The 17,891-nt window shown below is 34.3% G+C and overlaps 2 protein-coding genes across 4 annotated transcripts in view; one reads left to right on the forward strand and one right to left on the reverse strand.

Moving 5' to 3' along the window:
* The window catches only part of LOC124534623, a 34,930-nt gene extending 27,550 nt beyond the window's left edge, over positions 1–7,380 (reverse strand). Inside the window, exon 1 of the mRNA XM_047110563.1 lies at positions 6,638–7,380. Within this exon, the coding sequence (XP_046966519.1) occupies positions 6,638–7,194 (557 nt within the window). The 5' untranslated portion in view covers positions 7,195–7,380. The remainder of the gene's footprint in view (positions 1–6,637) is intronic.
* The window catches only part of LOC124534621 (spermine oxidase-like), a 34,413-nt gene that overhangs the window by 12,432 nt on the left and 4,090 nt on the right, over positions 1–17,891 (forward strand). Inside the window, exons 1-2 of one of the 3 annotated variants that reach the window (XM_047110560.1) lie at positions 16,984–17,138; positions 17,712–17,882. In XM_047110560.1, the coding sequence (XP_046966516.1) occupies positions 17,131–17,138; positions 17,712–17,882 (179 nt within the window). In that variant the 5' untranslated portion in view covers positions 16,984–17,130. Of the gene's footprint in view, positions 1–16,983; positions 17,139–17,286; positions 17,455–17,711; positions 17,883–17,891 lie in introns of those variants that run through there. The other 2 variants (XM_047110562.1, XM_047110561.1) reach the window with 2 other exon arrangements.

Raw genomic sequence — 17,891 nt, forward strand, 5'->3', positions numbered from 1 at the left:
TCCGGTGCGACCCCCATTCTAAAAAAGATGTTTTGTAGAGGGAGCATGAAGCTGTAACAAAGTAGTAAAGACCTTTTCTATATTTTGTACTAGTAGTCGTCCGTTGATTAAGCAAAAAACGTAGAATATGTTCATCCTAGAAGTTCAAGTTTGCTTTACACCAAATTCGTTTCATTGGTTGGGCGGTGAAAGAGTGACAGATAAACAGAAAAACAGAGTTACTTTCACACCAATAATATTAATATAGATTATACTAGCTTTTGCCCGCGACTTCGTTCGCGTGGACTTCAGGTTCGTCCCGTCTAGTCTAGTAATCGCTTAAAATCGCTTCGTAAATAAGTCATTATTTCTCGTACAAAGTAAAGGATAAAAAATGGTTATTGTGGGTTATTCCTAAGAGATAAACATATACCACCAGGGACTTTTTTGTAGACCTTTTTAAGTTGTACAATACTGTAGTACATTGTTTATATCTATCTTGTAGGATTCAGTCAGCGTTTGCAATGTAAGCGCAAAAAATGTGTTTTTTTACGACCTCACATTAGAAACCTCAAAAATTGTAGCCTATGTGTTATTCTGATGTATAAGCTATATTGTGGTAAAGTTTCACTCAAATCCATTCAGTAGTTTTTACGTAAAAGAGTAACAAACATCCATACATCCATACATACAAACTTTCGCCTTTATAATAGTAGTAGGATGATAATGACAAATATTACTCTGATACTTTTTGACATTTCACGCCCAAGTTGAGCGGTGATTTTCGAGTTTTTCTCACAGAATAACTCTACTCAAGCTTGATACAATGTCTTCGTATCTTACGATTGAATGAATTCTGTATGCACTTCGTATGCACTGCTCGAATTTATTCAACGCCACTGTCATACAAAATATCTAATTAATATAAATATTCTGTTCACGTTTAAGGTGTTTAGGCGGACTCTAGATAAATAGGAGCGACATCTATATACATAATAAAATTGGAGTGTACGTTTATAATATTAAAATAGACCTTTTTTTACTTAATGCATATGTATGTATATACCGTACATATACCAAAATAACATTTTTTATGATTTTCGTCGGTCTGTCTGTCTGTCTGTTCCGGCTAATCTCTGGAAAGGCTGAGCCGATTTTGACGGGACTTTCACTGGCAGGTATCTGATATAATATGGAGTAACTAAGGTTACAATAATATTTATTCAAACGCGTACAAGTTCGCGGGCACAGCTAGTCAATATTAAAAAGCAGCAGTTCATTATTAATTTCATTTATCGACAAAATATCTCTATATCTATATTTTACGACTTCTCTTTATTCTGTTCATATAACCAAAATTATTTGGAATCATTTTAACAAACTCGCTTACAAATTCCCTTAATTGAACTTTACAATATAGCTTGCGATAATTCTAGCTCTATTCCACTTTGTCGGAAGCACAGTGATAGATATATGTATTTTATTTGTTTAAAATACAACAAACAGACAATTCAATGATTATTTGTTGCATTGTCCATCATTTGTATCATCAGCAGAATATTTTGCGTTTGAGAAGTCAAGAAATTCATCATTAAAAAAACATTCAAAGCGAAATTTAATGTTCAATTAAATAAATAAAGTCCTTTTAAAAGGGTCGAAATGAATTGCAAAAATTTCTCATGTGAAAGAGGCTTAACGCCACGCTACAATGTTTTATTTAAAATCAGATATAAATCTCAATGATTAAGTACATTGAATGTTTAAAAGGGCAGTCACCTTGGCCAGTCTTTACGTAAGAGGTAATGGTTTACGTCACACTTTTTCTCTTACTCTGCAACTTGCATCTGCCAAGTAACATTCTATTAATTCTTGTTCAACAAGTTTTTATAACCAACTTGTATATTTTCCAATTAAAAACAAGTTCATAGTGCTTCCAGCCTATAATAAGAATGGATTTGATTTCCCACGGTTACAAATGAGCCGTTGACAAGTTTTATAGGTTATATTAGTTTAAATATTATCTACGTCGAGACAAAAAGGTAATTAAGAATCTTCATTTTAATTAAAAAGAAATACCTACTATCATAATCTTAACTTCAATAAATGAACGATACAATGATTTATCTCTTTAATAATCTGTGCTTATATTATTGTATTGATATTTTGATTTTGACATTACACTTATCTTTGATCTCAAACAATTAAGAAGAAATGTCAATGACGTCCATTTTTGTTTTTTTTTGTGACTAAGGGAAGGAGGCCTATTTAACAGTTACTTTCAAATTGAAACAACATTTTTAATCTATTTATGATTAGTTCTGTTATGAAATTTAATTTAAAAAACTATTTCTGCCTTATTATATAATCGTACGCAATCATTTTAATCGTACTTACTTTTTATAAGATTATTAATATTGAACGAACAAAATGTTTTTACTAATTTCACGTCTTACTTAAAAGTGTTAGACCATTAACTAAGGTATTTACATCGACATGTAAATGAGTCATTCCGAATAGGATTCAAATTGCTTACTTTGTTGAAAAAAAAAACATATTATTTATTACGTTTTTGCAATGTCTAATTATTCCAATAACATTTCCGTATATCGATTTTATATTCGATTGTTGTTATTGTGTGGGTGCGTTTGTAAATGTGTAGGTACTGTCTCGCGTATCTTGAGAATAGTGAAAAACGTCATCGATAGAGATGGCAGACTCAGTTTTAGAAATATGTATATCTAAGTAGTCGCTTACTTAAACCTATATAACTGGTAAGATTTGATATAAGTTCGTCTTTGCATGTTCTTCCTATCAAATAAACTTTATTCAAGTAGCTTTTACAAGCACTTTTGAATCGTCATTTTACAATTAAGTGAAGCAACCACCGGTTCGGAAAGTAGATTCTTCCGAGAAGAACCGGCAAGAAACTAAGTAGTTACTCTTTTTTAACATTTAAAAAATAAAAAGTCATGTTAATTAAATACAAATATTTAAATTAATCAAACTATATAAGATCTTACTAAGTACTGCAACTACGGAGAATCTTGCCGGTTTCACTCGATCATTTGAATGGAGATTATTTTGATCTTGACGCTATCAGCACGTGCGCATAAAAATGTTTTATATATTTTGAGCAGCGTCAGTTTCTATGGTCGGACATGATAGTTATCGTTTTAGCCATAGTAAAACAAAAACAAATACCACGATTCAAATCATTCTTCCAAAACTTTATAAAAAGTTATTTTTTTCTATTATGCGAAACTACATATGTATTGGAATCGTGTAAAGTTACAATCTCGGAGTTAGAAGAACACCTTAACGAGTCTGATTGAGAGTTAGAAATGCAACCTAACGGGAAATGCGGCCAGCATTCCTACCATCTTCTTCGGGTCGAGATATATACCCAAAGTCGTCAATGAAATAATTTAAGCATAGTATAGTGATTTTTATTATAGTGAAGGCTCATAAAATCATGACAACAAGTTTATAAGGTCACAAATGCTTCACGGAAGACGACCGGTTTCAACCTGTTACAACTTGCAAACTGGATTCCAACAATCACTTGTTCACAAGGTAACGAAAACGACGTGTTAATTTGTTTTAATTTCATGTCATAAGGGACACGCATCTCGTTACATTCAGGTCAAATATTACGTTATGTATATAACGTATTATACAATGTTTAATTGAGTAATATTACCATTGCGAAAATTTAAACATAAAGTGAAACAAAAGAGTTTTTTTTCTTCGTAATATAATCTTATATTACGTAACAAAGTTTGCTTACTATTTGATTAGTTAAAGGGCAGTGGATTCCTAGTTGAGTGCCAGCACCCTATCCGTCATTGAAATATATGTGTATACTATATGTATGTAAAAAACTAACAATACCAAATGAAGACTTTGTCATAATAGTACTCGACTCGAAAATCACTTAAAGTCTATGGTTCTACAAATGATAGGTCTCCAGTCGTGTGGAATCAACGTACCATCACCATTCATATCATTACATAGTATAAAATAAAGTCGCTTACTGCTGTATTGCCTTATGTATGTTTAGATCTTTAAAATTACGCAACGGATTTTGATGCCGTTTTTTTTATAATAGAGTAATTCGAGAGGAAGGTTTTTATATACAATACATGTACAATATAGTATAGAAACAAGAAGAAATCTGTAGTATATATTATCGGGCGAAGCGGAGGCGATGCGCTAGTCAAATTATGAGAATTAAGATTTAGAGCGAGCACACATATTTGCGCACACACTTGTGTAGTAATAGTAAGATTGTCTGCCGTTGCCGAAATTCGGTTATGAGAACATTTTTATATACAAACATTTTATCTCAGTTTACGGCGTTTGTGATAGCAACCGGAAGAGGCTTAACATACGCTCCGAGACACGGCTATAAAGCTCCTTGGTTGGATAAAAAATATAATACAGTAATATGCTTATCAGCTCAGCGGTGAAGGAAAACATCGTGAGGAGACCTGCATGTGACAAATTTCATAGATATTCTGCCACATGTATATTCCACCAACCCGCATTGGAACAGCGTGAAGGAATATGTTCCAAATCTTCTTCTCAAAGGGGGAGGAGGCCTTTAGCCCAGCAGTGGGAATTAACAGGCTGTTGTTGTATGTTGTTGTTGTTGTATGTAATATGCTTATTAACTTAAGTGATATGGCTAGGCTTACTTAAGTCACAAAATAACATTTTATTTGAAAAAAAGTCGATCTAAAATAAAAAGCAATCGTCAATACACTTACATTTTTTTATATATTTCAATGTCTATAGTAACTTTTAAGATCAATTCTTGAGGTATCACATAGTTTTCGTTTTTACGATACATATGTACAAAAGTACATACTTACTATAATTTGCATTTCAAATGCATTTTATTATGTTTTATATATTCTTTTAACCGACTTTGACCTTATTTTTAATCTTTTAAATTTAAATTAATTTTTAAATTTTCTAAAATTAAATTTAAATCGTTATTTCTTAAGACTATCCATGTTTTTCTATTATTACTTAATTTAACAATTATTTAACAATTATTATTCTTGCAAATATTCGTATATATACTACGATGATTTTCATTTACTGCATCTTTTTACTACATAATTTAATATTAAAATCAATAATGAATTTATTGCTGTGAAATATACCGTACACTAACTAGATAAGATAAAAAATCTAGAATATATTATGTGTATGAAGCTTATCTTAATAATTTTTCTGCTATATTATAATTTATAGTTAGGTACCTACTTTTATATTCAGTTGAAAGTAAAGTTATTATTGTATACTAATGAAAGATTTACTTATCTCAATGTTATAATACAATACTGAATTATTAAAAATCCAAACATTTCATATATTGATTAATAATCGACAAATAAATTCAAACCAAACCCGCTTATTTATTCTCATTGATTCTATATAAATTATTTATTTAGTAATCCGTGAAAATCAAAAACATCATCGATTATATTTATTTATATCGATTAATAATCGAATTTTAATTGTACTGTAGATATATTGTCGATAATATTTTTTACGCTAGCAACATTAAAAGTATTCAATTTTATGTTATTCTTTTTTCAAATAAAATACATTATTTTGCGAGACATAGAAGCCCTAAACTTGATCTGCACTCTTCGCTATGCGGTCACAAGACACAGCTATAATCAGTACGGAAGCCGAGCACCGGTACTCGGTCCGTTTGTACGTCTTTCTGTATAGATATTTCGTTTTTATAGCTTCGCGTTGATAGAAACGTGCGGTTAAAACGACTTTTATTATATCATTGTAAGCATTTTATCATCAAACGATTTTTATTCTATGTTTTGTAGACGAAAATAAATTTATAATTAAGTATATATATTTTTAATACAGATAAATAATTAAATTATAGTATGTTATGATACTATATTTATTTCATGATTTACGATACGATGATATACACAATTTCTTATATAATGTTTTGTTGCTGTATTTATTTTCTGATTTTCGAAAATTATTTTCCAAAAATAATAAGCTACATATAACAAAGATTTGATAGCAATAAGTAATATCAAGCGCGTGCTAACATATTATCGATATCAACCGTTGAACACGGAACATTTTTTATCGGACCATTCACAAATAACTGCCATTAGGGACCGTTAACACCTGCCTACGACAGAAAAAAAATATCCTTCATAGAACATCGATACAATCAACACAGAATATGTTCGATATTACAGAGAAACCGGTAATTTAAAATTTGAATTTCATATTCACATCGAAATCATTTGCTGACGCTACATCGCGAACAGTTATGAACTGTTATTATTTATAAGATATCAGAATCAATAATCATACAATCCGCGGCCAAAAAACTTAGCCAATGAACGCCGTTACAATCTTTGTGAAAATGATAACCTGTATTACACAGCCTTTATAACATCAGCCGAGATAAAACTGAAGCGTAATGTGAAACAAAGTTAAATATTTAAATTAATCGGTACGAATTCCTCGAGCAGTGTCATTTTATTGTATCTTAACATACTGGAACGTAATCAGCGAAACCGGTTCTGAGGTATTTTAACGGATAATATTGGAGGCCGGCTCAAGAGAGCACGGATTGATTGATGTGCAAATACCAACTCACCGGCCGTTAGGTGCCGAGGGGGAGTGCACCAACTTCACCGCAAACAGGAACTGGATAGCACACACTAGCAGACAGCAGAGGTTCAATGATAGCGTCAACGCGCACAGAGCCAACGTCACTTCGTACACCACTGCGAATTCCTCGGGAGCACTGGTCGCGGGCGCGGATATCTTCAGTAGGAAAAGTAGAGCTAGTAAAGCTAGGAGTAAACTAACGAGGCACAGTAAGGCTAACGATGTCAGAGCTTCCTCGGTCGCGGCCCGCGTGCTCCTCGCCCGCGTGAGCGCAGGCCTGCTGGGTTGAACACCGGTAGCCGTTCCGTTGGCGAGTTTTGGAGGAGACGCGACCGGTATGGGTGTAACTACAGGCACGGGGGCGGCGGTAGTAGGCGGCTGGGCTCCAGGGCTGACGCTGGCCGACGTGCCCCCAACGGAGTGCTTGGAGGAGTCCAGAGTGGAGACATTGAGCGGGAGGTGGTGGTGCGGCCGCCGCGGCATGTTCTGGTAGCGGTGGTCGGCATCGTTCGCCGCAGGCGGCCGCTGTGCATGCTTCAACATAGCGCAGCTCTCACGCCGCGGACCGCCATCGCCTCGACTGGTTCCCCGGCATTCGGGCCGGTTCCGACGTTACGTTCGCACACAATACGGCCACTACGTGCGGCGGACGCGGCTCGACTGATTCCCCCCGGCTCTCTACCTGCCTACTCGTAATTATGTCAATCAAACCGGTGCAGGGTGCATAGTGGAACCAACCACCACGATCGCTTTACCTTTAAACCTCCCCTTACAATGAATAATACTCAAAAACACGATTGTACTAATGTAAAACAAACTCGTGAGTCAATTGTTGTACAAAGTAAATACGGATTGTTTAAATATGCGACGCGCGACTATAATAATATGTTTGTCAACTGAATGAATATCTGAAATATTTCAAGTAAGTCTAACGATTATAGGCTTAGTTCTCACTTCTGATACCATAGCCTTAACGTATTGATTGTTATCGCTTAATTAGGTTTCATTGTTTTGACATTAGGCCGAATTCTCATACGATGTATAAGTACAGAACCAGTTTTCCATAAACAGGGTCAAGGTTTGCTTTTTCATTGGTGAATTCTAAAATATAGTAAAGGCCAAATACGAAGATAAATCTGTGCGTGTGGGTTTTATTATATCTTAAAGATATTTAAAAGAAACAAAATATTAACTTCATCAGAACAGCGTTAGATTAATGCTGCTTTATGGCGCGGATAAAGAGACTAATAGAATTTTTCTAAATGAATTTTAATTTAAGCCAAAATTATGTTAACTGTAAGATGACAGCTAACTTTATTTAGTAGAAAAAAAACGTATTGTATTTTATAATTTATTGGCTTTGTGCAAGTTCGCCTTGGAAACTCTGTCTCAGTTCGATATTTTACTGCCAAACAGAAATACTTCGTATTATTTTGCCAGTGTAACTACAGTCACTTCACACAAGGTGACATCACGTCTTAGCTCCCAAGGTTGGTTGCATATTTGCAATGTAAGAAATTGTTAAAATTTCTTGCACCGCAATTGTCTAGGAGGATGGTGACCACTTACTTGAAGTGGTCTAGTAGCCCGTCGGCCTCAATATAACATAAGACCTTTATTCAAAATAAGTGTCCTAAATCCAGTCGTAGGACGTTTACGGGCTGTTATTGTACTGTACCTTCAATTCAGTTATCAACCTAATCTGGCAATTATGCCAAAAATACCAAATTGACCTGTAAGACCGAAGCAAAAAGGAGAGGTACCAGATACCTTTACTAACATAGCTATGGGCAGGAAGTCTTGAAGCAAAAGATAAGGCCGTTGACAGATGTAGTGTTCCGTTGCAATTTTTGAAGTGATGTTCATCGGAATGGCCTTAGCAAGGTGAAACAATTGTAACGACCTTTCTAAAGCCGAAATGAGAATACTGTGCTTGGTGATTGTGTTAATTAAAATTGCAATGAAATATGGAGTCTGTCAAATTTGTATGTTTAGCCCAAGATCATTAACCAATTAACCTATGGGTCCCTGATATTGTTTCATAAATTATTTTGAACGATAATTTATGTTTGTACCGTGGAGGCAATTTGTAAGGAGAATGACGAAAACATCATATGTGATATCCGACTATTATAATTATCAATTTTCAACCGACTTCCAAAAGGAGGAGGTTATCAATTCGTCTGTATTTTTTTTTTTTTTATGTTTGTTACCTCATAACTTTTCACTGGGTGGACCGATTTTGATAATTTTTTTTTTGTTTGAAAGGTAGTGCTTCCCGTGGGGTCCCATTTTTTTATTTTTTTTTCCGATGATGGTATCCATGTGAAAACGGCATAAGTCTTAAATTTGCGTTATGTATATGCGCGACAAATAGGTGAATAACTGAAAATCACGTTAACCAATTTTGATAATTATTTTTTTATTATAAAATATATACTTCAAGGGTAAGGGTGTATTATATACACAAACCTTCCCCTTGAATCACACTATCTTTTAAAAAAAACTGCATCAAAATCCGTTGCGTAGATTTAAAGATATAGGGACAGAGAAAGCGACTTTGTTTTATGCTATGTAGTGATGGAACTCCTATACGGCTCGCAGTTAGGGTGCGATATGGGGCAGAATTTCTTACTATCTTTAATCAAATTTTGTGTATGTGATGTGATGTCATATGATGTACGAAATATAGTTGGTCTTTTTCAAAGTTTTTTTGCTGAGTTCGATTACAGCTCTTTCGAGGGATCCTTGTAGTTTACGCCGCGTGACGTATTAAATCCGCATTTTCGAAAGTCTATTTTTGCTTTATTCGCAAGTTTCCTTTGAAATTGTCCTCGAAGTAGTTTCTGACTCATATAAACGGAACGCTTAATCTATCCATATTAAAAAAAATTAGTTAGTCAACATCAGCTTCACTTAAAATCAAAAAATAAATAAAATTTTAACAAAAAGAAAAACCGACTTCAAACAAAACACTATTTTAAAACAAATGAATATGCACGAAAAAGTAATAAAAATAATTGCGTATTCAACATATCTTTAGAGTCTTCCTAAGTTAAATGAAATGAAAAATATTAGACTACTTAAAAGTCGATTAACGATTATATCATGTAGTTATAGTTATTGGTATATTTGGAGCCGGTGTCGGTGGTTCGGATACAGTTACCAAAATGGCATATCACCATAAGCCGGCTGTGAACCCAATTGATATACTATTCCTAATTGATATACGAATGAAATTCTTACATAATTGCACTGCTGATTTCAACATTTTCATCAATGCTTAGTTTGTAAGTAATGCGTTTATGGTTCTAACTAAAACGTTTTTTTTTTTTAAATTACAATCAGGTACTAAACTCCCAGAATACCGTAAAGCTATTTATATAATTGAAGTGACATTCAGCTTGGGGAATGATAAGTCGTTGGCCAGTCGATGGTAAGTGGTCACATCTGCCCACAAGTAAGTCGTCAAACCGCTACCCAGCATGTGATCTAAGATTTATAAATTCCTGATCTCTTTAATTAAACTAACTGACTTTACTCTAGGATTTTATTGTATACCAGTTGTCGCCCGTGGCTTCGCGCGCTTTTTAGGGGTTGGTTGTCATGTGTTAGGCAAAAAAGAAACCCATGTCCTTTCCTGGAGTTCAAGTTTGCTTCATACCAATTTTCATCAAATTCAGTTCAGCAGTTTGGTCGTAAAAGTGCGACAGACAGACAGACAGAATTACTTTCACATCGATATAACTATTGATAGATTTATATTTTCTAATAGCGAGTTTGCCCTTTCTACGCTCTACCTGGTATGCTCAAATCTTAAAAATGATAATGCTACCTTGAAATTACTGACTATGACTACTGTCATTACCTTGGCTATTACTATTTGCTAACTTTTTACGTTGAAAACCGCAAAAGTTTGCGTAATTTTTCGTATTAATGAGCAAACAAATTCAATTACGTTTTAATAATATGTTTTTGGTTTCATAAATTACCTCGATAAGATTCATATTTTCCGAGCGAAACACGAATTTTGTTAACGGCCATATGTTTTCAGATTAAAGAAATATGATATGAAGTTTAATCATATGCACATCCAGAAGGCTGGCACGTGGATAGCACCTGCATGGCAGATGTTTTGATATAAGATGTCCCACAAAAAGGCGAAGACGTTATAGTTGGGTTAGGTTTTTTGTGCATTTTAATTAACCTTTTTTATATTATAGGTGGGAACGTCATTCTAGTAATACTTTCCCGTACTTTCCGCATGTTCATATACACGTTTTTATTTTTATAAATTATATATTCGGATATAAAATCTATGGACTCAATGTGCCATCACAAAACGTAGTAACCTATACCAATGAAAGAAAAAATGACGTATTACATATTGTTTATTCAAACCTTAAATTTCAGATCAGCTGTCTTAAGCACAGTTTCCGATTAATATATAGTGCTTATATCCACTTTAATTTTACTTCCAATTCCAATCCAGCTTCTTTGCCGTTCAAAACGCTATTATTTCCAAACCAATAATGTTCGTGGATTATTCAATTTCGACCAATGAAATCGCTTCAATTCAATGACAAATATTGAGACAAATATTTGGCTTCTATCCTCTTGTGGTTAGAATGGACTACAGCTCCCGTTATTAAGGATTTTTTTGGCATTCATTATTTAAATGAAGTTTAATGTATGTATGTAATGTAGAGTTACGGCGGGAGTTCATAATCTACAACCGGTCATAGTAACTACTGAATTAATAAGCTAAAAACTCCAGCTAGCTTGCGACAAGTTTATTCAAATAATATATATTTTTTTCCAATTTATTTAGAAGAGCACTTTTTCAAACGGTGACTAAGAATGCTTATTTTTTTGTTCGTAATACATACACAGATCAACAGACCAACGTTTTTTTTGAATATCAATCGTTAATTTCCGTTGAGCGCATATACATACAGACAATTTTTATTCGTTTATTTAATATTACTATTATTACAATATGTACTTACTTAAGTATTTTAATAAAAATATTGTGTATGAATCAAATGATGTTGTAGTAAACAGATATGTCATTAACGCGCAAAAAGTGAAGAGTAGAAAACGTCCTAATTGAAACGTTTGCCTTTAGACGTTTTCATCATAATTATGCCAGTAATACGTTATAATACATCATAATTATGTAGTAATACGTTTTGCGTAATTAAAACATGTAGTTATCCCTTTTACTTATTGTTTTTATCAAGGTATTCTTTTTACTTGTAACGAAATGCAAAATAAACGGTCCCCGGCGCGGCACACTTTATTCTGTTGATTAATATGGGTATAACATATCTGTTTATTAGAATATCATTGGTATGAATACTGAGGTGAAGACCTCTTCATTATTATTAAATATACTTTAGAGACAAACACAAGAACACATAGACATGGAGTCAGCAAGGTTGACTTAAAAAAATACAACGGAGAGTCGAAAGCAAATAACCCTATAATAATATTCTGTGAACGAAAGATGTAGTGTTATTCAAGCGCTGGTTGAACGGCGTTATTTAGTAAAATGGCTAGGCGTTTCATTGAAAGGTTAATTTTGAAAATTTGGGTAAAAGTGCTCCTTATTAGTAATATATTAGTAGATGTCTTATTCTTATATACGATTTCAATAAAATCGTTATTTCTATGTTATTATTTTAAATTGATATATTTATGAAAACAAAGTAAAAAAAATGTACATTTTTTTGAATCCGAGATGGCCGAGTGGTTAGAACAGTGTTTCTTAACCAATAATTACGTATACAATCCCACTCAAGCGCCATTGCATTTTCATGTGTTTAATTTGTTATGAACACAAATTAATCTCGTGCTCAGCGGTCATAGAAAACATCACGGGAATCTACATGTGTTTAATTAAAAAATCCCCATGAGTTTCCGCCAATCCACATTGGAGCATAGTGTTGGAAGAAGCTCCTCTCATTCTCCTCATGTGAGAGATAACTTAAGCCCAACCGTGGGACTGTTACTTTTAAATAATAATTAAGTATAAGAAACAATAAAGGGATTACATGTAACTAATACTTGGTTGTACTATTAATTTAATATTTTTAAGATAGTAATCAAATATTGGATTATGAGCAAATATGATTCGACAGATACGATAACGGAAACAAGCCAAATGTCTGTAGGTACTTATGTGTGTATTTGTCATAAACGAGAATCGAATCTGAGGCCACCAACGCAGAAGGCGGGTTCGGTGACCTTACAAGGTAATTACGTTAGATATTCGAATAAAACTGTAAAATCAATCTAATGATTAGCTGATAAAAATATGTAATGTGTATAAATTTATAAGAGTTCATTGATTTATTGATGGCATGTGTAATTTAGAAACATCATTATTTATCAAGTAAATGCTAAGCTATGCGCTCATGTATCGCTTTGCACTTATTTGCACAAACCTGTTTGCGCGGTTACGCGCGTGCGTGAGGAACGGTAGCTGCTCGTTTAAACTCGAAAATGCGACTTACGTGAAAAAAAATGATATAAAAGTTTAACAAATACGACTTGGAGTAATAATCTAGCTTTTTTTTTTTTTTATGGTATAGGTTGGCGGACGAGCATATGGGCCACCTGATGGTAAGTGGTCACCATCGCCCATAGACATTAACGCTGTAAGAATTATTAACTATTCCTTACATCGTCAATGTGCCACCAACCTTGGGAACTAAGATGTTATGTCCCTCGTGCCTGTAGTTACACTGGCTCACTCACCCTTCAGACCGGAACACAACAATACTGAGTACTGTTGTTTGGCGGTAGAATAACTAAATAAAATATGAGCTCGTATTTTTTCTTCAAATCTAAATTGTGCCTAAAAGGAAGTACATCCTTTTAATCAGTAAAAGATATCCCACATCGGATCTTAAATGTCTAAGTTCTGAGCAAACATTAAAAAAATACAACCGAATTACAAACGTCATTCTTTATTCGAAGTTCAATTGGTTTTCTTTTAAAGAGTTCTTTCTAGTTTTTTTTTTTAATTCTACTGATTGTAACCGAATTAAGAACATCCTTCGCTGTTTGAATTTCAGGTGCAATGATTTTTTTTAAAAGAGTTTTTACTAGATTTTTTATTAATTAATTTGTCCAGATACAATTGATCTATTTCTTCGAGCAGCTTCGAACAAGAATGGCGTGCCGTTTGTCATCACGATATACAATCGTGATGACAAACGGCACGCCATTCTTCAATACCTTCATGCCATATTAAGGATCAGCCCGAAAATGTTACGCTCCATGGTGAAAGCTTTTCTTCTTAGTAGAAAAAGATTTAGAGACTATTCTGTTACTCTGCTTCAAAGACAGTGCATAGACCTGTGGCAGACATTCACAAATAGCTTTTTTTCTACCGAGGACAATATGAGTTTTATTTAAGAATGAAAAGTCAGCAATGCTAGCCCGTAATATTTTTAAACATTATTCTGCCGGCTTTCATATGAATGTTATATGCTAATACTTGCACGCTTTACCCATAGTGCTCTGTAATGGATATGCCTGAAATGGTTCCTTAAAAAACTTGGTGGAGGGCAGATCACCGAAAGACTTCAAAATTAAAATCAAAATATACCTACTTTATTCAAGCGGGCTTTTACAAGCACTTTTGAATCGTCATATAACAATTAAGTGAAGCTACCACCGGTTCGGAAAGTAGATTCTCCTGAGAAGAACCGGCAAGAAACGCAGTAGATAATCTTTTTCAACATTTAAAAAAAATACAGTCATGTTAGTTAACACAATTATTTAAATTAATATACACTTACACCCGGGCGCTTGTTGTCTTTAAGAGAGGGCTGACTTTCATAATATATATTTGACTAATAATTACGACGGATTATACGGTTTGTGAGATAATTCTTCAATTATTAAAATATGTTTAAGGCTTTTTAATTGCGCTTCAGGAAGCAAGGTTGAACATGAAATATTTATGAGTGTAGAGTATTAAACTCGTTCCTATTCCCGCTGTTAACGATAAATCGAGACATTATTGAAAGTACGATGTCCGCACCGTCAGTATAAGGTTGCTTCTTCATTAGGGTGACCATTTTTTATTACATTAGACAGGACGAATAGCTTTTAACGTATACCTTTTCCGTGATTATAGAAAAATAAATCATTGGATTGTTTTTAGGCAATTATCCTGTGAAAGGAACGTAAATATTTCAAGCTCTTAAATAACAATAATTTTATATAGTGTACTAGTAAATTTTTCTTCAACGTATTGATGTAAATACACATATTATTTCATGGCTTTACCCAGGATGTATTTGAAGTCAATAGTGAGTTGTGTGGTCTAAAATATACTCTGTTCAATCAGTGAAATTCAAGTTATTATCCTTTCTTAAAGGCCGGCAACGCACCTGCAAGCCCCCTGGTGCTGCAGACGTCCATGGGCGGTGGTAGTCACTTTCCATCAGGTGAGCCTCCTGCTCGTTTGCCACCTATGCCATAAAAAAACGAATCCTAATTTTCTCTCTCTCTCTCGTTGGATACACAGAATACTCTTTACGCGTCTTCGTTTAGCTCTGCCAACCTTCAGGGATCGTCCTTTCATCTTTCTTAGTGTTAAGGAATCCCTAATCCAAAATCAATCCATAACATTACCGATCAATGTTATAGATGTTTAAAATACAAGAATGTTACCTAAAACAACCACCAAATACGTTAAACACAGATCATTATGATATGATATTACAACTTTCACTCGGCAACTTTTCAATCCTTATATAGAACGCGAAGTATGGACTTCCTAGTGAGCCGTTTGACGCCGTTCATGTCACAGGACGGGCGGGTTGTCAAAGAATGCAGTTCGTCTAGTTTTAGTAGCAATCCTAACTATAATCTAGACGCACATTATAGATTTTTATGTTACGTCTGTTTTATTTATTTTTTACTAGTAGTCACCCGTGGTTTCGCCCGCATTTTAGAGTATTAGTTGTCATGTGTTTTGTGCATAGAAGGACGTAGTGTAGGACGTCCTCGGACACGATGGTGTGACGACTTACGCAAAATGGCTGGCGGGAGCTGGATGCGAGTAGCCCAAGAACGATCTCAGTGGCGTGCAATTGGAGAGGCCTATGTCCAGCAGTGGACGGAAATGGGCTGATGGATTGGAGTTATTATGTGTTAGGCGGAAAAAGTAGCCTATGTCCTTTCTTTGAGTTCAAGTTTGTATCATAGCAAATTTCATCAAAATCGGATCAGCGTTTTCGTCGTGAAAGGGCGACAGACAAACAGTTATTTCACGTTTATAATATTAGTTGTACCTATTTAAAAAGAAACATGAATAATTACAAAAGTAAATTCAAAGAAAGTATTAGTTAATTATGATTGATTTGTGTTTAATTTTATTTCGATATTCAAACTATGAGATTTTATAATACGCTTAAGCTTAAAACTTGTACGTAAGTGTGTAAGTCCATATTTTATTTATTCCTGTAAATTTCCCACAGCTGGGATAAGGCCTCCTCTTCCATTAAGGAAAGGGTTTGGAACATATTCCACCGCGCCGTTACAACGCGGGTTGATGGAAAGCACATGTGGCAGAATTTCGATGAAATTAGACACATGCAGGTTTCCTCGCGATGTTTTCCTTCACCGCCGTGCACGAGATGAATTATAAACACAAATTAAGCATAGTGGTGCTTGCCTGGGTTTGAACCCGCAATCATCGGTTTATTTGCACGCGTTCTAACCACTGGGTCATCTCATGCTTTCTTATAATCTTACTATATAATTATGTCTGCAATTGGTATCACAGATGAACTTTACTTCTTTCGTTCTGTGCATAAGCAAGAAGTAAACCTAGTGATCGGACATCATCATTACATAGTATAAAACAAAGTCGCTCACCGCTGTCTGCCCCTATACATGCTTAGATCTTTAAAGTTATTCAACGCATTTTGATGCGGTTTTTGTAATAGATAGATTGATATGTATAATACATGCACAACATAGTAGAGAAACGCTGACAATTTCAGACGTGCGAAGTCGAAACGCATCGCTAGTAAATATTATTACACAATTTAAATGGATGGAATTCAAACAAAACTATTAAATGGACATAGTTCTTTGTTTAAATGTAAATATTTTAAATAAATTTACATAAAAACCTCGCCTTCAAACAACAGTAACTCAAACATAATTAGCGATTTTATAACCTATGAGCGGATACAACAAATCCGGACGGCATGTTCGCGTCTTTACCGTAAAAACCAGAATGATTTTATCGTTAAATCAATATAAGTACGTAATGAAATAAAAAAAAAACTGGTGCTTGTCCGTAACTTTATAAGTAAATATATACAACAATTATAATAATTCCATTATCAGTTACGTAATAAAGTTTCGCGTTCGTCGAGATGAGGTCAGTCGGCTAGATAAACTTGAGATTTTCTCGGTTTCACAACGCGAGTGCTAATTTTTAACATAATGGTCACGTGAGTCTCTTTTAATTTTTATTAAAATAACCCCACTTCTAAGGCCGGTGATACATTAGTGCATGCAATTGAGTAAATCTTGTTTAATCTATGATTAGTGTCTTTATTTGTAAACACATGCAATACATAAATATACATGTATTTACAAAATAATGTTCGCGAATATTCCGTCACAAAATTATCAGAATTCGCTAATATTTTATTGACGGTTCGATTGTGTACTTCAAATTATGATAAAAACTATACAAACAAAACTTTAGTTCCGTAATGTAATACATTTTAAGTTCAGAATCCGTTGATGCGAATTATGTACATGGTTCGTTCGTCAATTTATTTATTATTATTATTATTTGACCATGTTGTAAGGAAGCTCTTGAGCATGGATGTGGATAAAGAAACGATGGATGGATTGTGTGACAGAAGATATGGTTAGAAAGAATGTTACTTATGAGATGACGTCCGACAGAGAAACATGGATGGAGAAGACATGCCGTGCCGACCCCAAATAAAATTGGGATAAGGGCAGGAGGATAATGATGATGATGATATAATAAGGTAATATTTTTTTTTCAGATCAGTTATGGATATAATTGTCGTTGGTTGTGGCGCCTCCGGGATCGCAGCGCTGAGGAAACTACACGAGGCGGGCTTAAAGGTGCTCGGTTTAGAAGCAGCTGATAGAATTGGGGGTAGAATTCGTACTGTGGAATATGGTGACTGTTTTCTTGATTTGGGAGCCGCTTGGTGAGTCAA

Source organism: Vanessa cardui, chromosome 13 (genome assembly GCF_905220365.1).
Source record: "Vanessa cardui chromosome 13, ilVanCard2.1, whole genome shotgun sequence".
In the NCBI taxonomy this organism is placed as follows: Eukaryota; Metazoa; Arthropoda; class Insecta; order Lepidoptera; family Nymphalidae; genus Vanessa; species Vanessa cardui.